General features: G+C 44.5%; 12 protein-coding genes across 12 annotated transcripts; 9 read left to right on the top strand and 3 right to left on the bottom strand.

Moving 5' to 3' along the window:
- Positions 1–118: 118 nt before the first annotated feature.
- Positions 119–949, top strand: KUCA_T00001181001 (uncharacterized protein; the record flags this gene model as incomplete). The annotated part of the gene is made up of 1 exon (XM_022605792.1): positions 119–949. One exon carries the CDS (start codon positions 119–121, stop codon positions 947–949), a length of 831 nt encoding a protein of 276 aa, XP_022457226.1.
- Positions 950–1,090: 141 nt separating this feature from the next.
- Positions 1,091–4,738, bottom strand: KUCA_T00001180001 (uncharacterized protein; the record flags this gene model as incomplete). The annotated part of the gene is made up of 1 exon (XM_022605791.1): positions 1,091–4,738. One exon carries the CDS (start codon positions 4,736–4,738, stop codon positions 1,091–1,093), a length of 3,648 nt encoding a protein of 1,215 aa, XP_022457225.1.
- Positions 4,739–4,919: 181 nt separating this feature from the next.
- Positions 4,920–7,796, top strand: KUCA_T00001179001 (uncharacterized protein; the record flags this gene model as incomplete). The annotated part of the gene is made up of 1 exon (XM_022605790.1): positions 4,920–7,796. One exon carries the CDS (start codon positions 4,920–4,922, stop codon positions 7,794–7,796), a length of 2,877 nt encoding a protein of 958 aa, XP_022457224.1.
- A 258-nt stretch (positions 7,797–8,054) lies between these two features.
- On the bottom strand, positions 8,055–9,223 carry KUCA_T00001178001 (uncharacterized protein; the record flags this gene model as incomplete). The annotated part of the gene is made up of 3 exons (XM_022605789.1): positions 8,055–8,151; positions 8,214–8,687; positions 8,745–9,223. The coding sequence occupies 3 exons, from the start codon at positions 9,221–9,223 to the stop codon at positions 8,055–8,057; spliced, it is 1,050 nt and encodes a 349-aa protein (XP_022457223.1).
- Positions 9,224–9,561: 338 nt separating this feature from the next.
- On the top strand, positions 9,562–10,579 carry KUCA_T00001177001 (uncharacterized protein; the record flags this gene model as incomplete). Its single annotated transcript, XM_022605788.1, has 2 exons — positions 9,562–9,634; positions 9,690–10,579. 2 exons carry the CDS (start codon positions 9,562–9,564, stop codon positions 10,577–10,579), a joined length of 963 nt encoding a protein of 320 aa, XP_022457222.1.
- Positions 10,580–10,935: 356 nt separating this feature from the next.
- KUCA_T00001176001 (uncharacterized protein) lies at positions 10,936–12,090 on the top strand (the record flags this gene model as incomplete). Its single annotated transcript, XM_022605787.1, has 1 exon — positions 10,936–12,090. One exon carries the CDS (start codon positions 10,936–10,938, stop codon positions 12,088–12,090), a length of 1,155 nt encoding a protein of 384 aa, XP_022457221.1.
- Positions 12,091–12,307: 217 nt separating this feature from the next.
- Positions 12,308–13,939, bottom strand: KUCA_T00001175001 (uncharacterized protein; the record flags this gene model as incomplete). The annotated part of the gene is made up of 1 exon (XM_022605786.1): positions 12,308–13,939. The coding sequence occupies one exon, from the start codon at positions 13,937–13,939 to the stop codon at positions 12,308–12,310; it is 1,632 nt and encodes a 543-aa protein (XP_022457220.1).
- A 1,618-nt stretch (positions 13,940–15,557) lies between these two features.
- On the top strand, positions 15,558–15,728 carry KUCA_T00001174001 (uncharacterized protein; the record flags this gene model as incomplete). Its single annotated transcript, XM_022605785.1, has 1 exon — positions 15,558–15,728. One exon carries the CDS (start codon positions 15,558–15,560, stop codon positions 15,726–15,728), a length of 171 nt encoding a protein of 56 aa, XP_022457219.1.
- Positions 15,729–16,246: 518 nt separating this feature from the next.
- KUCA_T00001173001 (uncharacterized protein) lies at positions 16,247–17,665 on the top strand (the record flags this gene model as incomplete). Its single annotated transcript, XM_022605783.1, has 1 exon — positions 16,247–17,665. One exon carries the CDS (start codon positions 16,247–16,249, stop codon positions 17,663–17,665), a length of 1,419 nt encoding a protein of 472 aa, XP_022457218.1.
- A 175-nt stretch (positions 17,666–17,840) lies between these two features.
- Positions 17,841–18,947, top strand: KUCA_T00001172001 (uncharacterized protein; the record flags this gene model as incomplete). Its single annotated transcript, XM_022605782.1, has 1 exon — positions 17,841–18,947. One exon carries the CDS (start codon positions 17,841–17,843, stop codon positions 18,945–18,947), a length of 1,107 nt encoding a protein of 368 aa, XP_022457217.1.
- Positions 18,948–19,034: 87 nt separating this feature from the next.
- KUCA_T00001171001 (uncharacterized protein) lies at positions 19,035–19,616 on the top strand (the record flags this gene model as incomplete). Its single annotated transcript, XM_022605781.1, has 1 exon — positions 19,035–19,616. One exon carries the CDS (start codon positions 19,035–19,037, stop codon positions 19,614–19,616), a length of 582 nt encoding a protein of 193 aa, XP_022457216.1.
- A 416-nt stretch (positions 19,617–20,032) lies between these two features.
- Positions 20,033–21,979, top strand: KUCA_T00001170001 (uncharacterized protein; the record flags this gene model as incomplete). The annotated part of the gene is made up of 1 exon (XM_022605780.1): positions 20,033–21,979. One exon carries the CDS (start codon positions 20,033–20,035, stop codon positions 21,977–21,979), a length of 1,947 nt encoding a protein of 648 aa, XP_022457215.1.
- Between the last annotated feature and the right edge of the window lie 151 nt (positions 21,980–22,130).

The raw sequence follows: 22,130 nt of genomic DNA, 5'->3' as shown, positions 1-22,130 counted from the left end.
CGTTCGTTACACAAATAAGGTCAAATTAGGAAAATGTAGCGAACGGTACTCGGCTTTAAGATTCTTCCACAAACTATTAAAGCCACTGACATGTCCACCTGTGGGCTTCACTCCCATAATGAGACAAATGGGCCTCAGAAATTTCAGCACATCTCTGCGAGCGGGCATTACGTTTGTTAAATGTCCGCCGCCTGAAATAGATACGGGGTGCACGTTCTGTGAACCAGTACTTCCCCACAATAAGCCTATCAATTTTGACAAATCACTGCGGAACACCGCAGCTGCCGTTTGGAAGACTCTGCTTGTTCTCACAGGCGAGAATGCAGCAAGCTGGCCGAGCAAACTTGAATTGGTACCGGGATCTGCTGTGGGAGAGTTTCAACCTTTTAGACGATCGATATGTTCTCCCTTTCACCCAGTGCTATTCGCAAACACATCTTTGCCCGGAACTGCCTGCTCAAGTACATCGTTTTCCGGGATATTGCTCCCAGACAACCAGATCTTTTCGAATATCCCGAAATCTCGACTCAAAGAATTCGCTATGGCCCACCTGACTCCCAGATCTGAGATAGAAGAGAAGGCCAAAGAGCAGGAGAGACTTAGCTTAGAGTTCCCCAGTCAAACCAACGAAAACGAGCTCATTCTCATTTGTGGTCATTCCCAGAGAGATATACGGTGTGGAGCAATTGCACCTCTTCTTCAGGACGAGTTCAATGCCGTGCTAAGCTCCAAGGGACTGTTGTTCGATGAAGATACCAACCCGAGAGGAATCAAAGTCGGAATGATCTCACACATCGGAGGCCATGCCTATGCCGGAAATGTTGTTTATTTCAAAAAGAACATGGAATATCCGGTGGTCTATGGAAGAGTGTTTCCGAAACATGTTCAGGGGATTGTCAAAGAGACGGTGGTTAATGGCAACATCATAGAGGAGTTGTACAGAGGTTAGACAGTCTATCCTATAGAGGTATTATACAAGGATATTAGTATATAAGTTATCACAGAGAAAGTTGAAAGAGCTCAATCTGGTGATGCACTCATGTTTTTCTATCAAATTCTAACTTTTCATCTGCATGCATAATGCATCTCTTTAAAACGCATATCTGCTTCTCATCTCAGAGATCTTCTTCTCAACTTCCTTGGGAAGACGGTCCATCTTATTTGCAATTTTGACCTTCTGTCCATCAGCCAGCTTGAAGAAGCACTCCAGCAAATCACCATCAACAACACCCTTTCTTGGAGTGTAATATCCTCTATAAGCCAGATGACTTCTTCCAGTGAGGTTCAATGACTCCTCAAACTCCTCCGCAATGTACTTCTCAAGAGCAAAAAAGTAGTTTACGTCAGACAACGAAGTCAATGGGATCAGAACTCCAATGGTTCCTTGAATTCCAGTATAAACCACAGTTTCGCTTCCACCAATAGCAACAGAGCCCCTGTTGAAACTGGTGGGAATGTCTTGGAGGAAGAAGTTGGTCAAATTATCCAGGCGATACGGTGCTCCTTCCAAAAATGAATCTTTTGCCAAAATGTTTGTTCCATGACCATCTTCATCTGAGGCTCCTGAAATATCACTAGGACATCTCAAAGTCCACACGTTCCCGAACTTGTCTCCACCAACAACGGTGTCGTAGTCTAGCATGGAAATGCAAGTGGTGTGTCTTGGAATGGTGTCGTCAGCAAAGGGCACAAAAATGTTCTCAGCGGGTTTGTAAACGACGTATCTCACACTATCTCTGGAGTCGGCCACCACCAGTCTGAAACCCTGGCTCACTATGCTAACTATCTGGTTCAAGCCGGTATCTAGAACTCCTCTTCTCAGCAATTGCTTCTGGCCAATATCGTACAATACGAGCATGCGTTTCATGCCCACAATCAGCTTTCCTTGGAATTCCGCCACCGAATAGATAGAATTTTCTGTTTTGGTGATATGGACAAGTTCAAGAGTCCCATTCTTCAAGATGCTATAGCACCTCAAGAATCCACCATCGTTAACGTTGGGAAGAAGCCTTTGGTTGCTAGAAGTGGCCAATATGAGATATGTTTGACCCTTTGAACTGAAGGTCACTCTAGCACATCTGGTAATGGTCTGGTTTTCCAGTAGTTCAATCGTCTGAATGACACGCTTTTCCCTCACCGAAATGACCTGCACACATGAAGCCGTTCGATCGGCTGAAAGTTTGTATCCAAATTGCTGGAAATAGTCAGATTCCTCTTCGTTGAAAGGAATTTCAATCTCTGAATTAGAGACAGCCTCTTCAGGCTGTTCAGTCTCTGTGTTTGATTCACTTTGCCCCACATAAACCAGTCCGTTGTCATCATAGGTATCCAGCATGCACTTGGGTGTGTATTTCAAGGATACGCTTTCGATTGAGAGAGTACTCACAACGTTATTGACGGTGAAAATCGTGAGCTGATTGCCATGAACCGAAATAAACCCGTTTTCCGGACAATCTTCGCTTCGAAATCCGTGGATGGAGTTAAAAGTAGAGCCCGCTATTGGAACTGTCTTATAACCAGATGGTGACAAGAAACTGAGGTACGACCTCGACGAAACAACTGCGACCATTGTCTGATTAAATGCAAAAACTTTGGACAGTTTGACTGCTTTAGGCCCTGTGAATATGTTTCGAGGACCAGAAAGAGCTCCACTAACCGGATCTAAGGCGAGCCTGGAGTAGATACCATTGTCCAGTCCCAAATGTAAGTACAGAGACCGAGATACCGCAAGTTCGCCGTTAAGAGAATCTGCCATCCATGTTATCAACGCATCTGTTGGCGAACCACTCAAACTCTCGTGCACCAGCATGTCCAGCGTACTCTCTGGATCGGTGCTGTAGATGCTGATAGTGTTGTCACTGCATCCGACAGCTATGAATGGAGATCTGAGCTTGCCCTCTTGAATATCACCCAAAGATAGAGACAGAATCTGTCCACTGGCCTCTTTTCTTTCATTGTACTCGATCAGCTGATCGGATTCGTCAGTCTCAAAATATACCAATTCTCTGTTAGAGAGACCCACAATGACCTGAGAAGAGGTCGTAGAAGCAACGCGAACTTTGATTCCGGCTGGTGGAAACCAATCCACCACCTTGGGATCCGATTCATCGTCCAGATACGTAACATGACGAATACCATCCGGATGTATTTGGGCAATAGAGGATCGTCCAATTTGCTGGACAGCTATAGTTGGTGCATCAGTAACAAATCCTGTGTTTGTGACTTCCTCGACAGTTTCACCGATGCTCAGAAGCAATGTGGCATCCTCGAACGAGAGAACTATATACCTGTCATACTCATCATCGAAACGTATCTTGGTTGTCATGACCTTCTCAGCAGAAGCTGGCAATTCTGTGGAAACAAGCTCGGTATAAGGAATCTCGTACTTTGAGAATTTGACGGACGATCTCGCACTTGATCCACATATGCTCACAACCGTGGGGAAATCTGTTGGGCCTGATTCATAAACCAATTTAGAATCGATGAGCGGATTCAAAGATTGAACAATATCAACGAGTGTGAGGTTATCCAGAGGTCTCACCTCAAATTCCACATCTTCATCCTCAAGAACAGCAATATCATCAGGGTATTCTGTAGAACGCCAAACACGGGCTTCGTCATCTCCCAGTTTCTCGAATTGGTAGAGATACTTATCACCAACTTCACAATCTGCGTACATAAAACCAGATTTGAAGATCACCAGGGAAGTACAAACAGGCATGGTGTCGAAATAGGCAATCTGTAAGGACTCCACATCGCCAGACTCAGAGTCGTATTGAAGGGTCACCTTGAACAAGTCGCCTTTATTATCTTGTAAGAGAGCAAAGAAAGAATTCTTCATCTTGTGGCAAACACCAGTCACAATAAATCTGGGAGTTTGGTCTCCTTTTCTTCTCGGAATAGGAATGAAATGGCCTCTTTTTTGTAGACCCTGATACTGGACCATTCCTTCTGAGCACAGTAACACACCCGAAGGACCATCAGAACCACCGGGAACCGCAAGTAGGAAGTTCGCAGATTGGCTAATCTCCAAAGAGCTCTTATGAACCACGTGGTTCAGGCCGAGATCCAGCTCGTAGAACGTCAGCAATCTGGAGTAATTCAAATCGCCATTCTCGTCTCTGATACTCTTGCCTTCGTACAACCCATAATCGCACTCAATCGCAGCAAATAGAGGATTTTCAAATCCGACATCAAGGGCAGTAACCTCAAAAGTCAATGTTTTATTCTTATTAGCCTCCAGAGGTGAGGATATTATCAACTTGTCCTTCTCATCTCGGCGAAGCGTGTACACCAGCTTGTTTCTCTCCACTGCCGCAAGCATGGCAGCTCTTCCTCGTCCATCAACAGCAACATAAGCACCTGGCGAAAGTCTTCGTATCCCCGATTTGAAGTAGGGCTCGTTTTGTATTTGTTGGAACCGCATAGATTTGGGATTGAGTTGAATGACCGAAACATTACCAGCATCAGATGTCAGTATCAAACAGTCTTGAGCAGATCCCGGAGTCTTGAAGGAAGAAATAGCCCTTATAATACTGAAGCATTCCTGATCGAAAAGCTTTGAGAGCTTTCCCGAGTCTGCATCTACTTTCCACAGTTCCAGAGAAGACGAGCGCGCTATCACCAGCTCCTGTTGGCGCTTGTTCCCAGAGAAACTACCAGCAATGGCTCTGACAGAGGACGTGGGATGCTTCAATGTCAGATTATAAACCGACAATTGCGGGTGCAGACTGGTCATTTTGGCTTGTGTCCCTGGTGTATTATATGTATGGACAGAAAGTAGTACAATTCAGGCATACAAAAATTTGGCTTGTGAAAGATCAGGGCTACATAACGATGTCATCGCCAGGCCTTGTTTGTTTACATGCGCGTTACCTTTGTCTTTATCTTTTGTTCTTTTATCCAAACACGAGCGTTCAATGGACTCAAACATTACTGTCAAGCAGGTCCAGAAATTGAAGACTGTGGATCAGGTCATTTACTCGTTGGGTCTTGTTTTCCAGGAGTGCCAGGCTTCTCTGGGAACCCACAAGCGTTTGCTGGCAGTTCTTCAAGCTCTTCTTGCAAAATCTCTCACCTTAGATGCTCTGGAGAACTTCAGTGAAGCATTCTGTGACATCATCAACAGGGCTTTACCCGTGAAGAAAGGTCAGACAGCTGTTGATCGGATTTTCAGACTGATTGGTTCGTTTGTGGAGGCCATTGAAAAGGATTCACAAGACGAAATGGACCAGGACGATGAGAAGGCTGATCCTGTTGCTGTATTGACCGATACCATGATTCGCCATCTTCTTCAGGGAACAAGTGCAAAAGACAAAGTGGTTCGTTTCAGAGTTTTCCAGCTGATATCTATCATAGTTCACCACATGTCTTCCATCAACAACGAGCTCTACGAGTTATTGACCGAGCACGCTAGTTCGAGACTGAGAGACCGCGAAGCTACCGTCAGAATACAAGCTGTTTCATGTATGGCAATGTTTCAGGGATCTGTTGACGAGGAAGACGAGAACGAGTCACTTGTAGACCCATCCAAACTGATACTGGAGTCTATGGAAAATGATCCCAGCCCAGAAGTGAGAAGGATAGCTTTGATGCATATTCAGAAGACGGAGCAATTGAAGTCACGAATCATCATGAGGGCCAGGGACGAAAACCAGGCAGTGAGGAAGTTCTTCTATACAACTGTGGTGAAGCAGCTTTTACAACAGGTAAAACTAGATGCTGAAACCAGAAATGATATACTTTCGTGGGGTCTAAATGATCGTGAAGAATCAGTTAGACTGGCCGCTGAAAAGCTGTTTTGCTATGATTGGCTGGAAAGCGTGAACGGAAATGTTATGGAACTTCTGGAGAGACTTCATGTGACTACCAGTTCCGTGGCTGAAACTGCAATCAAATGCTTTCTTAGTAACAGAGCAGACATCGTCATCAAAATTGATTTCTCTGAGCAATTCTGGCAAAACCTGACTCCCGAGACTGCCCTATTCAGCAAAGTCTACTACGATTATTGCACCGAAAAGAACATGGAAGAGTCAATAGACAAAAACTTTCCCGAGGCGGTTGAACTAGCGAAATTGCTACAGAAATACATGAATCTGAGACTTGACAATCAGAAGTTGATCGAAGGTCGCGAGGCTGATCCTGGTGAAGGAGTAAGCGACATCCCAATGGATGCTAACGAGGTAGACTATGTGATAGAGCAGCTGCTGAAGTTGGCTATAAACTATGACCTATCAGACGAAGTTGGTAGACGTGAGATCTTGCAGGTATTACGGTTGTCATTGAGCGAGCATATGCTGACCGATAATCAGGTGGAGTCGTTGATCCAGGTGATCAAGAAGATCTCCATTAATGAGAGAGACTTTTGTCAGATGCTTGTCGAAATCGTGGCTGATATCAGAGATTCCCATCTTGAAGACGATGACTTTGATGCCACATTCCATTCTGCCGTTTCTGAAATGCCTAATCGCTCGTTGGAGAAACAAGACGAAGAGGATGTTCCTAGTCAGCAGTCAAAGCAGCCCATACTCGCTGATCCACGTCAGACTGCTGTTGAATCCTTGAAAGAGGTTCCTACTGAAGCAGTCAAATACATCTTGATAATTATCAAGTGCATGTTAGGCTCTCTGGAAAAAGAGGAGGACCGTATTTCCTTGAACTCGCTCATGGCTACAGTGGTGGAACCATTCTTCGAGAGCGAAGATGAGAAGGTTGCGGAATTGGCTCTTTACTGCATTGGTCTCCGGGCCGTTTTGAACGAGGAATACGCAATCAAAGCAGCATTTTACGATTCGGTCGCAATCTCACATCGCCACCTAGAGATGAGAGCTATTGCCTTGAAAAGCTTAACTGATATCATTGCTGTCCACGGTACTTCGTCCATTGTTCTCCAACCCGGTGAAGTCCCACAAACGGACTCCATGAAGGTTATCACGGAGGTGTCACTCGCAAGAACGTATTATCGTACTTTAAGAGATGATACAAAGCCAGAACTACAAGCAATCGCAGGAGAATCTATTTTCAAGTTGTTCCTGGCAGACGTGCTCACTGATGATGAATTGTTCGAGACTACGTTGTTGGCTTGGTATAATCCAACAGTGAACGCCAACGAGACACTCAAGCAGTGTCTAGCCTTCTGCATACCCACATATTCGTATTCGCATCTCAACCATCAACAGAGGATGTGTCGAGTGGCTGGAGATGCCATCAGAAGAACATTTTTGAATTGGGAGGAAAACAAAGACGGAATCAAACCCACCACAGATGTCACCACTGTGCTGCACCAGTTTACGGCATGGACTGATCCCTCAAGGGTAGTCAATATCTCCAAGCCCGACCTGGAATCCAGCACTAACCACATCTTGTACGTCACCAATGTGCTCAAAGCGGTATGCTCAGAAGAGAGACTATACACTAACCAGAAGTATTTGGTTCCCACGTTGACAGCTCTGTCAAAAATCTACATTGGCAAGTCGGTTGTTCAAAATAGACTAGTGGACCTTCTGAGAGCAGTGGAGATGATGGAGAGCGAGTTCTTGGAAGGAACTAAGGCGTATACGAAACCTGCCAAAACAGCAGTGAGTGTTTTTGTATCCAGACTGCAGGCTCTCATTGGCGAGGAAGCCTTGAATGCAAAAGACGATGCCGACGAAGACGAGGAAAGCGACCCAGGGTCATTTGACCTGGAGGCAGAAGCACAATCAGAGCAGGATTCTAATACTAGTGTGGAGAAAGAAGATATTGCAGAGTCAGGAGAAGAAGAGGGGGAATTGGAAGATGAGGAATCTCGGGATTAGAAGAATACCGACTACTATTTAGTATACATACTGGAAAAGAGGAATCATGAATGCGCGTCACAAATTCAATTCTACAGATGATAAACAGGTGTAATCTCATAAAAAACTTTTAACGATAAACATAAAATTCAATTTTCACTATCAATTGGGGTTTGACTGTATAACAGCTGTCCCAAAGTAGTCCTTAACATATCCGAACTTCGTAAATTTCCACTGAAGTTATGTAGCCCAGTTTTGCACAGCCAAATCGTGATCTTTTTATTCCTCAGATATCGACTTAGAATTGGGGTCAAAGTATGGCCTCTCTCCCAAGGATAGAGTCCTGAGAGCAAACCTATCTGAGGTGTAGTCAACACTAAATTGCATTGGTTAGTAACAGTAATTTTTGAAATTTTGCAAGTTTGGAAAATAACTTACGTTGCGGTGTGCACAGAGCATCTGTTGTCCCACAGAGCGATATCATTCTCTCCCCATTTGTACCTGACTTGTATATCGTGGTTGTCAATATACGCTCTGTTGATGATCTCGAGAATGGCATCGGACTCCTCTTGAGTCACGCCTTCTATGTATGGAGTCTGTTTGTTCAGGTAAATTGACTTCCATCCGGTCACAGGGTTTGTCCTTATAATTGGGTGAACAGCAACAATATCCATATTGTTGTTGTTCTCTGGTGCACCTCTCTCTGTACGGAATCTGTTGGTTGCGTTTTGCTTCATTCTGTAGCCATCATGAGGAGCTTGAAGCCCATCAACAAGCTTTCTAAATCTGGGGGATAACTTCTCATATGCATAATAGCCAGAAGCAAAAACTGTGTCTCCGCCAACTCCGTTTTCGGGGAGTAGCACCACCTTCATGGCAGCGTAATCTGAGGGGATCTGCTCATACGATATGCTGAAGAAAAGCAGGTTAGTGCTGAAAAGCAGAAAATAGGCTTGACGCGATACTTACTCGGTATGCCAAGATTGAGACGAGCGAGAGATTTTCAAAGGAGCAGTTGTACCCTGACTATAGTCATTTCTTCTCCTGGTCACCTCGTAGATATTATCACCGTATTGAGAGTGTTCAGGCGTATTTGGATCAATGTGCAGTCCAGAAGTGGCAGGCTTTCCAGAAAGCTGACCTAGTCTGTTCACCAAATAGTTTTGCTCTGCAGGAGTTAGGTTCTGATTTTTGAAAAAGACCACGTTTCTACGTGAAATCACGATTGCAAGGTCTCTCAAGATTTCGTCAGCATTTGGAGCTTTAAGTATATTCGATAACTGGACCTCATCGGACGCATACTGGTCACCAATTGCAGGCGTCAATTGCTCACGCGATTGCTTGAAGAACCGATCCAAAGCTCCTGTGGGTTTTAACGGCTCTTTAGGAGGTTGCCATTTGGCTTGGAGAGAGAGCGTTGGAGGCTTGACCTCTGCCTCTGAGGTCATTTTAAGGTTTCCCAATCTCACTTCTGTTTCTGTAACCGTGGATCCCATTCTAGCGTGCTATTTCTCGAAAGAATGTGAGATTTCGAGTGTGAATTTTTGTTCACAAAACAAATATATATAAAGGCCAATTTTTTCCTCACAGAAGCTAGAAACGAGAGAGTAAATCACACCATCGATTCAGCCATGCGTATTATAAAGTGTGGCACAGGAGCTGCAGACCATGCATGAGGTGCGTCTGGAACATTTTCGTCTCCCTTCTCGTTATAACTCCCATCCATGAAGTATCTCGACGGTTTCTTCCCTTTCTTTCTCTTAACGTTTTGAGTGCCATTTTCAAAATGAGTTTTGAAAAAGCAACAGAGGTTAGATTGAAGCTCAATACTGGAGCTGATTTCCCGGCATTGGGACTTGGTAAGTTTTGCATTCGTGTTTGAAGCTCCCCCCTTGCTTTAACTGACCTCCTCAGGTACGGCCAATAGGGCTGATCCACCCAAGACGAAGGAAGCCGTTATAGCCGCGGTCGAGGCTGGATATCGTCACATTGATACAGCATGGAGATATGGCTCAGAAGGATATATCGGAGAAGCTCTTAAGGATCTATTTGCTAGAGGCGTTGTCACCAGAGAAGAGCTTTTCATCACTACGAAGGTGTGGCCCACCCATTGGGATATCCCAAAGCAATCCTTTGAGGAATCTCTAAGACGTTTGGGTGTTGATTATGTTGATTTGCTTCTCCAACACTGGCCACTTGCATTCAAGAAAGTTTACGAAGAGAACGGCGATTTGGTTCAACTCCCAGTAGATGAAAATGGCGAGTACCTTTTTGACGAAAACGGACATTATCTACAGGGCTACAAGAACATTGAAGACCTTTATCTTGAAGACAAGGGAAAGAGAATCAGAGCCATTGGAGTCTCGAACTACGCGATTCCATATCTGGAAGAATTGCTGAAGGTCGCGAGAGTAGTCCCAGCAGTTGACCAGATTGAACTCCACCCACATCTTCCCCAGAAAGACATCGTCAATTATGCTGAGTCAAAAGGTATTTTAATTACGGCTTATTCTCCATTGGGAGCTAATGGTGCACCGAACCTGAAAATACCTCTTGTGCAAGAGGCAGTCAAGAAGTACAACGTTACTCCCAACGAAGTCCTGATTTCTTATCATATCAGGCAAGGAAGATCAGTTATTCCTCGCTCTATCAATACGGAAAGGATCAGGAACTCTATCAGATTAGTTCCTCTCACCGAAGAAGAGTTAGAGGCTTTTGACAATTTCGGAAAGGAGAATCCTGCCAGGCACATTCGTGACAAATGGGGAGCAAATATTCCCGGATTTGAATACTGGACCGGTTAAGATTTATATTGAACTTAGCGTCTCTAGCTGTTTATAGGATTGTACTAAATTGTTATTTTTCACCACCATATCTTATAATCTCTCAATCTTGACTTTTCTGTTTCCGAATAGCTTTCTTTGCAGCATTGCATGCAGACGAGCTGCATCCACTGCGCGCCAGCGTCCGCCACAGCATACGTATCTTCGATTGAAAATCTCGCAATACCTTGCCATGGTCATAATCGGAGATAGCGTTCCGATGGTAAAATCACCAGTTTTATTTCAAAAGCAAATTTATAAGGTTTGTTGAAAGTCTGCATTAAAATCCTTCTAGTAAGTGGAGATCAAGTTTTAAACAAGTGGTCACACAACTCAGGATGACATACGCAGAACCTATAAGCCTATCAGGAGAGTATGCTGGCCACTCCATTCATTTCTCAAAAGAGGAAATAAGGAACCCCAAATTTGTCAATGGTAAAGAGTTTCCATACTTTTTGAGACTAGACCAGTCCGAAGGAAAACTTTCCCTGGATACCATTGTTGGCTTCCTGTCCAACGCTTCCAAGACTGGCTTGATCGACCAGCTGCTCACGGATCATGGAGTATTGGTACTGCGAGGTTTGGGAGACTCATCCCCAGAGGCTTTTTCCAAAATCATCAATGCTATTGAGAGGTCTAGAGGGAGAGTTCCTTACGAGGAAGTCGGAAGAGCAAGTATCAGAGTTGAGAAGGGATTGAATGTTTTCACAGCAAATGAATCCCCTCCAGACAGGAAGCTGTACCAGCACAGTGAATACGCCAGATACACTAGGTTCCCCTCGAACATTCACTTTTTCGGTAACGTAGCAGCTCCTGAGGGAGGGGAGACCCCATTAGCACATCAAGGTGATTTGTTCAACCGTTTGCAGGCTAAATACCCCGAGATTGTCTCGGAGCTTGCCAAGAGAGGCCTCAAGGGTAGCTACTTGCACCCGGCAAAGGGAAATGAAATCAACGGTAATGAGTTTACGTGGGAAGACCCACTGGGGTTTGGCCAAGAAATTTTGCAGACCGACTCTATAGAGGTCAAAAAAGTCAAGGCCGAAAAGCAGGTAAGAAGAATAACTCCTGAATTCAGATGGCTTGATAATAACGACCTGGAAGTCACGCAGTCTATACCAGCATTCCGTGTTCATCCAGTAACTGGTAAGCCGGTTTGGTTCAACGGTCTGCTATTGTCTGCGGGGGAGCTATTTGACAGTGAAAGCCGAAGTAGCTCCAAGTACACTCTCACCTCGAACGCTGCCAAGTATACTCAAGCATACTACCAAGATGGAGAGGCTGTTCCTGATGATGTTTTGAGAAAAATATATGAGTTGTCTTTGGAAACAGAGGTCTATCACAAATGGCAAGAAGGTGATATTGTGCTGATTGATAATTATCAAGCTTCGCACGGCAGATTGCCATGGTCGGGAGGAGACAGGAAAGTTTTGATTAGTATGTGGGACGTGGAAGACGATAATTTGAAACCTAAACCATGGGTTAGCAGTTGAAGATTATTACTCGATTTTGTATTTATATTTGGACAGTTTCTCGAGTTAAAAAAAGGAATTACGGTAGTTTAAAAAGTATCACGTTTTAAGATTCTGTACATTTAAGCTATATGAGTACGGCGGTGCATTGGAAAAAAAGACAAATTGAAAATTTATAATAAAGTCTCACATTTTTGTGATTATATGAACACGTATAAATAGAACGCCCTATTTGAATTCAGTGCTTAAATCTGAAATCAAGTCTCTTGTTTCCCTCGTCCGTAGTAGTAGTAATGTACTCCTCTTTTTGCTCAATAGTCATCTGGCTCCAAACCTCTTCGCGCTTTTTGTTCCTCCAGATGTAATAAAACTTGGTAATAATACCCACAGCAATCGCGCCAAAGGCAATACCAATAAGATCCAGATTACCTCTGTGGTACAGAGGCTTATCGTCATCTCTGTATAATTGAGACGAGACAATCGTTGCCAGTTGAGAAAACATAGTGACCACTGCAGCCGCAACTGTACGAACACGCACCTTTCCTGCATTAGCCGAAGTCCAACTGATAGACACACCTGAGAGCTGAGGATGTCCGATAACGATAGTCAAGATTGCGTAAGTTGGCCAAACATTCACCTGAGAACCTGGCCAATATCTCAATGGGAAAAGACACGCCAACACCCAAAGACTGGTACCCACGAAAATCAAGGAGTACTCGTTGAATTTTTGACTAAACCACGCTGCGGTAACCATCGTGATTACGTTCAGCACGTTGTATGGAATGGAAAGCAAATTCGTATTCAGGGTACTGAATCCCAACTTTCTCAAGGTCAAAGTCATATAAGCACTAACCGGTGCACTTCCAATGTCCGACATAATTCTGAGAACATAGAGAGGCCACATGTCATAGTCGCACAGACCCTTCCAGAGCTCTTTAGGAGTGACTGGACGACGATTGTGCATGTCACCTTTGGATGGATCATCTCTCAAGACACGGTTGACAACAATCTTTTCCTCCCTATCGGTATACCAGCCTTTAGGTCTGTACCACTTTCTGGTCTGCACAGCAGAAGCAGGCATCAAGAAGTAGGAAAGGAAACCAATAACCAAGGTGAATGCTCCTTCAATAAGGAAGAGCCATTGCCAACCAGCCCAGTTCTTGTGTCCTCTCAATCTCAAGATTGCAAATGACAACAGCGAAGACCAAATATTGGTAAGTGGGTAACCGGCATAAAACAGCGTGTAGCGCATTGGCAACTCACTGTTCTTGTAGAAATAGGAAATCCAGATACTGAGATCAGCATCAAAACCACCTTGGAAGAATCCAAGCAGACACCTTGTAGCGAGAAATCCAGCTCTATTCTTCAAAGCAGCTTGGGTCATGGCAATAATCGAAAAAAGCACAATTTGCGTGGGGACCCAGACATCTGAACCAATTCTCTTGGATACAAGCTGAGATGGAAGCTCGGCTATCAGGAAACACAATTTGTTAAGAGTGAGTCCAAGGTTGTAATCATTGGTAGTTATTCCCAAATCGTCCAGCATGTTATCAGACAAAGCCTGCGACAAGTTGTTTCTGTCAAAATCGAGGGCTGTGAACATGATGAACGACCAAAACACAACATGCCATTCCGTCTTCCACTTTACCTTTTTCTCTTCAGCAGCAGTCCACTTGAAGTCTGGATCAAAGTGAGTTCTGCACTCGTACTGAGTCTCCTCATACAGCTTGCGATAGTGTTCAGCAACAACAGGGTCTTGGAAAATATGGTGTTCACTGAGGTCTTGAGACGACGAGCTATCGACTTCCGATACATCGTTCACCTCAACAGAGTTCTCCTTAGAGGCGATCTCGCTCTCCAGCTTGGACATTATGGTGTATGGACTTCAACTGCGAGTTCTGAGTGATTGCCTCATCCAAGATAAAACAATGTTTTGACAATATATCCGTTCGGTTTTATATCGAAAAAAAAAATTCAGAGCACAATAGCTGAATTTCGCATTAAAACCGTGGAGCCGCATTATCGAGTAAATAATTAGCCTGTGCCACACTCCATGCATTGAGCACCTAATTGTGGCTAGTGCTACAATGCAGTCCAGCATATATGCAGGAGCCATACAAATGTTCACCATACAACATCGGCCAGCGGGACATAATGTTAACGCCGAAATCCGAATCTTGCATACAATACTCATAGTAGATAGCCATGGCGCAATTTTCTTTTGAAAGTTTGTTAGTCGAGGCTCAGATATTTTTTTTGTAGGACCCTTTTACCATGCAAGACAAAAATATGCGCTCTCCACAGAGCTGAAATTGGAGTGTAAGCTTTGGATTATCAGTGGGGGAAGCCAGACGGGTGGATATATAACGATGGTGTGAGTGGGATGGCTTAGCAACCCAAACCACAGGCTGGTTGTGGTTGAAAATTAACCAGCTCTCTCACCAGCTTGATACCGGTTTTGCGTTTCGTCGCTTCTTGCTCAGTCTTGCAAGAGGACGGCGAAATACTTTGCCATGCGTTTGAAGCATCTGCTTTCGCTGTTTCCTTCTCCCCTTTCAATGTTCCAGCGAGCCGTTTACGGTAACGATGTGGAGCAGGCCTTGCCTACTATCTCCACATAAAAAGAGCTATTCTTTTGTTATCACATCACCATGTTAAATCGTCGCGCAATATTTAGTATATGGAATAATAATGTATAGTACAAGTCTATTGTTCGAAGAGTGGCATCTCAACCACATTGATGCTGCAAGGTTTAGTACGCAGCTTTGGACCCCACACCAAAAGTTGGTCTTCGTTTTCTTGGCTCCGATTGAGAATTTGAAGATCCTGCGCTGGTCTCAAGCCAAGCAAGCCAGCCAAGTCATTGGTACCAAAATCAAATGGCGCAACAGATGCATTCTTCATTCATCCTTTGTTTTTCTAATCAGCTTGAATATAGCCGTTCTATCACGTGATGATCCAGGCACGGCCATTCAAGGAAACTCAGGGCGATCCATATAATCCAAGACTGGAAATACTTGATCTCAACACGATGGAGATGCTCTCTCAAAATCACTACTGCTCTTTTTTATCTTTGCTAGCGCCGCTCGTATGCTATTTTATTCTAGACTACAACGTTATTTACTAGTGGGATACTTTATACCGCAAACGGCATGTTTCGCAATCTGATTTTACAACGAAGATGTGACCTTTCAATCTCATGGCTTTGCAGAGTAGAACCCAATTGTGTTTGAAGCAGTTTTGGTTAGGCTCTGAATGTACGTAAAAAGGCCGGGCGCTCTTTCTCTCGTCTTTCCGTAGTCTCTGTGGCCCATCAATCGAGCCTATTCCCGTCCCGAAGGGGAAATGGGAGCCTGGCCCGGGGAAAACCTTGACGGCATCCCAACCGGGTAACAGTGTTGCGGCAGCTGCCTATATAAAGTCTCCGAAAATCTGAACTAGTGTTGTATTGTTCTCTTCTTCTGTCAATAATTCAACACATCGAGACAATGCTTTCTACAGCTGCATCGAATGGTATCGTCTATGCCACTTACATGGCAATGCTTATTTCTGGAATAGGCATTGCTTTGTATTGGAGAAGTGACAAGTCTTCCTTTCTCTCTTCTAATGGTACCAGAACCGGTATACCCCTTGCGCTTAATTTTATCGCTGCTTGTTAGTATATTTTGATTTTTGCTGTGATTGGTTCGCGTGCTGTTTGTTAAAGCGGATTTCAGTCAATTTATCTCTTGCTTTATCGAGCAGCACGTCCAAAGTTGGATTCTATATTCAATATTAGTATATCATCACCTGATGGTCTCGCTCTCCGACACAGGACTCTGTTTTTCAACTTCATCTAGACTCCAACAATATTACTTAGACGGGTGCTTTTTTCTGACAACCTTTTATTCTTTTGAACAAGAGCATGAAAAAGCTGAGATTACACCGTTGGACTCGAACAAGTTAGTACTTGCGTGAGGATTACTTAATATTGTTGAATATATTATCTACTAACCATTATCGCTGACTGTCTGCCATTGAGGTTCGAATTGGGTGGTCGGGATAACTTGCAGGTTGCGTTCAGATCATTTGAGCCGTTCGTTTGTTTGCTCGTTTTGATCCGTGATGCTCATGATTCGACCTCTCAGCAGCTAAGTCAGAAGACCTACTCTTCTGAGGATACTAACTGTTTTCAGCAATGGGATGTGGAGTTCTGACTACATACACTGAGATCGCAAACATAGCTGGTCTGCATGGGTTGCTCGTGTACACCCTGACTGGTGCGATTCCTATCTTCATGTTCTCGTTCTTTGGTCCCTTGATCAGAAGAAGATGTCCCGATGGATTTGTTCTTACCGAGTGGGTGTTTCTCAGATATGGTCGCATCTGTGGCTGGTACTTGTCGGTCTTCACAATTCTGACTATGTACTTGTACATGGTCTCTGAACTTACTGCTGTTCAGTATGCCATTGAAGCCTTGACAGGTATCAATGCCACTCCGTGCCTGATCATCGAGTGTGTAGTGACCTCTATTTACACAGCACTCGGTGGTTTCAAGGTCTCATTTATCACTGATACCTGGCAGGCGGCTTTTGTGATGATAATCATGGTGGTTGCGATCATCGCATATGCCACCAACATCAATATCGACATGACACTGAAGCACGAAACTGAGCACCAGCTTCTGGGCGCCAACAAACTTGGTTGGATGCTGGTATACATTCTTTTTGTTGCCATTTTAACCAACGACGCTTTCATGGCTGGTTTTTGGTTAAGAACTTTTGCTGCTAAGACGAACCGTGATCTGTTTATCGGCACCGGTATCGCATCTTTTGTAGCTTTTTTCCTGTGTTTCTTGGTTGGTATCACCGGAATAATTGCGGTGTGGACTGGCGACTTACAAATCAATGATCCTGAAGGTTACAACGCGTTCTTCATCCTGATTGCCAATATGGGAACTTGGGTAACCGTCATCATTCTGATTTTCGCTGTGGCTTTGTCTACTGCCACTTTTGATTCGTTACAATCTGCAATGACATCCACGATTTCGAACGATTTGTTCAGAAACAAAATCTCCATCAACTGGATTCGTTTGATAGTTCTGATCATCATGGTTCCATGTATCGTCGTTGCTGTCAAGGCTGCCACGAATGTCTTGCAGATCTACTTGATTGCGGATCTGGTTTCGGCCTCGATCATCCCTGTGATGTTTCTCGGACTCTGGGATAGAATGTATTTTCTGACTAGCTGGGAAGTCATGGGTGGTGGTCTTGGAGCACTGGTAGGTGTATTCATTTTTGGTACCGTGTATTACGGGAATGCCAAAGACGGAGGTAAGCTATTGCTCGTATGGAACGGAATCTACGATTCGGAGGATTGGGGTCCTTTTGGTGCTTTTGTAATTGCTCCATTTGGCGGTATTCTTATTGGATTTGCGATTTTGGCCATTCGTCTGGCAATCTTGAAGGTATACTCCAAAGCAAAGGGTAAACCGTTTACTGCCCTCGATAAGCCGGCCCCAAGGGCTCCTCCCTCTGAGCTTACAGAGGAAGAATCCGTGGAGCGCGATATCGAGGACACTGTGCCAAAGGATATTGATTCCTTTGAGAATATTTAGAGGTAGATATTCTAAAGTTTTCTTTTTCGTAAACAAAAAGTTATCCAACATGGAAGTTTGTAGATGTCTTATGCGGCGTTGAATTGATGGGCGCACCTTTTATTCGTGCATCAATTTTTCTTCCTTCAAGCGCACAGAAGGAACCAACTAACTGCCTGTTCTACAAGACTCAATAATGGTTCAGTTGGATTTGCATGCTAAGCCTGGAAAGGATTATTATCTATCCATTGGACTGGAAGGTTCTGCTAACAAATTGGGTGTTGGAATTATACGACACCCTCTGGGAAACCTAACCCCCACGAACAAGGCGGAAGTACTGGCCAACATTAGAGACACGTACATTACGCCCCCAGGAGAGGGATTTTTACCTCGAGATACCGCAAGACATCACCGTAATTGGGTGGTTCGGTTGATCAAAAGGGCATTGCATGAATCTGGGATCCGTGGTACTCAAGTCGATGTCATTTGCTTCACCCAAGGACCAGGTATGGGTGCGCCGCTGCAGAGTGTTGTTGTTGCCGCCAGAACTCTCTCACAGATGTGGGAGATTCCCCTTGTTGGTGTGAACCATTGTGTCGGTCACATAGAAATGGGAAGGGAGATCACAGATTCGCAAAACCCTGTGGTACTCTATGTGAGTGGTGGAAACACTCAAGTGATTGCCTACTCGAGACAAAGGTACAGAATATTCGGCGAAACACTTGATATTGCTATAGGTAATTGTCTTGATCGCTTTGCCAGGACATTGAAGATCTCAAACAACCCTTCTCCGGGCTACAACATCGAACAACTAGCCAAGAAGGGCAAGAACTTTGTGGATTTGCCATATACCGTCAAGGGAATGGATCTAAGCATGTCTGGAATTTTAGAATATATTGACAATCTAGCCAACGACTTGTTCAAGGGCAAGAAAAACAAGATCTTGATGGCATCTTCAGGACAGATCACTGTCGAAGACCTCTGTTTCTCGCTACAGGAGTCACTGTTTGCCATGTTGGTTGAGATAACTGAGAGGGCAATGGCTCACGTCAATTCAAACCAAGTTTTGATTGTGGGAGGTGTTGGAAGTAACGTCAGACTACAGGAAATGATGGCAATCATGGTGAAAGACAGAAACGGAAGCATCTACGCTACAGACGAGCGGTTCTGCATAGACAATGGGATAATGATCGCCCATGCGGGCCTTTTGGCCTACAGAATGGGCCAAGTTACAGAACTCAAGGGTTCTGTTTGCAGCCAAAGGTTTAGAACTGACGAAGTTTTCGTTGAGTGGAGAGATTAAGGTGAGAGACTCTAGTTACCCGGATGAATCAGAATTTGATAACACACGACAAACGCGCTCTCCATGTTTTTCCAACAATTATTGTGAATGAAGTCGGCTATTCTCACAACTCTGAAAATTAATAGATCGTTTTCTGAAATGTCTTTTGCAGAAAATATCAGTTACTTGCAGGACAGATGCAGGTACATTGATGCACTGCATTTTCAAGGCCCTGGTATGTTTACCAGGGCCAACAAATCCATATTACAAGGACGCGATGTCTTGATAAAAGATGAAACCACGGACGCCATGGAAGTGTATAACGATTATGTCGCCAAGATTAAGTCTGAGAACCTGGATTTGAAGAAAATTCCTGAATCCAGGGGCATGGCGAAGTCGGATTCCAATTCTCAGCCAGTTGAGGTCTTCGATATAGATGCGGATGACATCCAGTCCTTATACAACCACGCTTTGAAGGCCTTGGAGCTGCCTTTGGCTAATGGCTCTATTCTCAAGAACGGACTCGATACATGCCGTGATGTGCATGCAACGTTGATGTTGGAGGTGACTCAACTCCAGGAAGAGCTGACGTCTCTGGAGAATGGCCTTGTGTTCGCTGAAAGTTCCAGCACGGGGCTACCGTTCAAGAGCATCAAAGAGGCAATCGATTATTTGGAAACAGTTGTTTGAGACGGACATGTCTGAAAGATCTCCACAAGATGTTTGCAAGAACTAAGTGGTCTATCGCGTCTTTCAGAAGGTTCCGTGGTTTTTATAAAGCTGTCAAATGGAGTTATTGGGTTTTCGTAAGTGTTGGATCATTTTAAATGGTATATTTCCTCGTAAGCTACAGTTTCTGTTCTCTTAACCTGGTTAATCCGTCATAACTAAATCCCTGTTGGACTCGCCTATCAAACATTTCAGCAAGTGCACGCCACTATTGGTCAAGCCCGTAATGCTCGTAACCACGAACAAGAGACTCCACGTAGATATCTGGGCTATTTGATCCAGCAGATATTCCACAAACATCCCAAAACTCTCTCAGAAACACGTTAATCTGACATTGAATTTGAGTCGTCGACGTCTCTTGCATCACACCCATAGCTATGAGCGAAGGAAACTCTGCCACTAACACAGGCTACGAGTACCTGAGCGGTTCTGGGATCTCAAAAGCTGTTGCTACAACGGCTTCAGTGCTAGTCAATTCGGGTGGTTATTCTACTACGAATGCACTTTCTCAAAATAAAATATTCCAAAAAGCTGTGAATGGCAGCATACACTCCAACAAATCACATGCCTTGCTACAGAAACATGCTGTTACTGGGGAAGCTGTTTCACTTATCAGACGAAGCAAGCGTGTTCCAAGAAACCACAAACCAAAAGATTTTTTGGAGGTGCCGGACGAGCTTCTGAATGACATACCTGGCGATGATGAGGTGGATCATGCTGGTAGTTCTTTCTCCTTATTCCAAGGTTTTACTGCAGTTTTGCCTGAAGTGCAAGACGCGATAGATCGAGTTACAGAAGGGTCTTCCAAACTACTCGCCTATGACGGCCCAGAAGTTACTCAGAATGCTCTTCCCAGAGGAATCACCGTTGAAAAGATCAAATCCTTGCAAAACCCAAAGCAATTGAATGACTTCAAGGACCAAATCAACTGGAAATTGGACCTTTTGGAGATCAGAAAGGGTCTGGCATCAAGCGAAATCCACGAAATCGATCATAAAATCGAAAAGTTGCAGCAGATGAGGAATTCTGTATTTCAGCGAATCTCCAGGTTCGAGCAGGACGAGGCCGTGTTGGAGAGTTCCCTCAACGAGATCGAATGGAGGCTTGATCTGGTGAAAGATGTGGACGTTTCTTCCGAGGAAAACCAAGAAAATGAAGCAGAATTTAATGACGAGAATGAAGACTCGTTTGTTACCATCAGTGGGGAAACGACGGTTGATTATGACGCCGATGATAGTTTCTACGAGGACTCCAATGCGAATCCATTGATGACCAAGTCAATCTACGGGAAACTGCAAAACGAGACCCGAAAGATAAAAAAGAGAGTTCCCTCGAGAAAGGTGAAGCCAACTTTGCAGCAATACTATACTGCTGGCAGTCGTATACGAGGCCTGAAAGCCCATGAGGACTCTGTGACCTGCTTCGACTTTGACCAGCCATTTGGAACGATGGTGAGTGCCTCTCTTGATAACACAGTCAGAGTATGGGATTTGAGCCGTGGTAAGTGTACTGGACTTCTTGAAGGCCATTTGGCTAGCGTGAGGTGTTTGCAGATGGAGGAGAATGTGGTGGTTACCGGGTCTCTAGACGCATCCTTGAAACTGTGGGACATATCCAAACTTCATGATGACGACAACGACGGATGTCTCATAACAACTTTCGAGAGTCATGTTGAGGAAATAAGTGCCCTTAGTTTCCATAACACCACACTGTTGTCTGGTTCTACAGACAGAACCATTCGCCAATGGGATATGAACACTGGCCATTGTCTGCAGACTATCGATGTCATGTGGGCCAGCAGTATGATGAATGGGGGAGACGTTTCATCGTCAGCTGCAGATTGGCAAAAACCTCTTATCAGTGGGGATTATCCTTTCATCGGGGCTTTGCAATGCTATGATGCTGCCTTGGCAACGGGTACTGCAGACGGTCTGGTGAGACTCTGGGATCTGAGAAGTGGAGAGATCATCAGACAATTGGTTGGCCATACAGGACCAGTCACGGCCCTTCAATTTGACAATAAGAATCTGGCTACCGGATCTGCAGACAGGTCTATACGCTTGTGGGACCTACGGACTGGAGGCATTGTGGATGCCTTCGCATATGACTCTCCCATCTCGACTCTTCAATTCGACGACTCCAAAATCGTCGTCTCGAACGGTGAGAGCACAGTGAAAGTTTACGATCGTATTGAGGAACGTCATTGGACGTGCGGACCGGGTGTTTCTGGAGAATCCTCATTCCCTATCAACTGTGCGAAGTATCACGAGGGTTACATGATCGAAGGAAGAGGTGATGGAGCCATGGGTATATGGGCCATATAAACTTGCCGAAAAGGTACCAAAGTTGAGTTTCTAGGAGAAACTCCAGAAGATGATCATTGAATGCATTCACAATAGTGAGAGGGCTGATATCGTGATATTCTGTACATATTAAAATCTATGAATAGCTTAACATGTCATAAAGCTTTCGTAC

This window comes from Kuraishia capsulata, genomic scaffold (genome assembly GCF_000576695.1).
Source record: "Kuraishia capsulata CBS 1993 genomic scaffold, Kuraishia_capsulata_scaffold_1, whole genome shotgun sequence".
Lineage (NCBI taxonomy): Eukaryota > Fungi > Ascomycota > Pichiomycetes > Pichiales > Pichiaceae > Kuraishia > Kuraishia capsulata.
The sequence above is the reverse complement of the archived record's forward strand: the minus strand, read 5'-3'. Positions and strand labels throughout refer to the sequence as shown.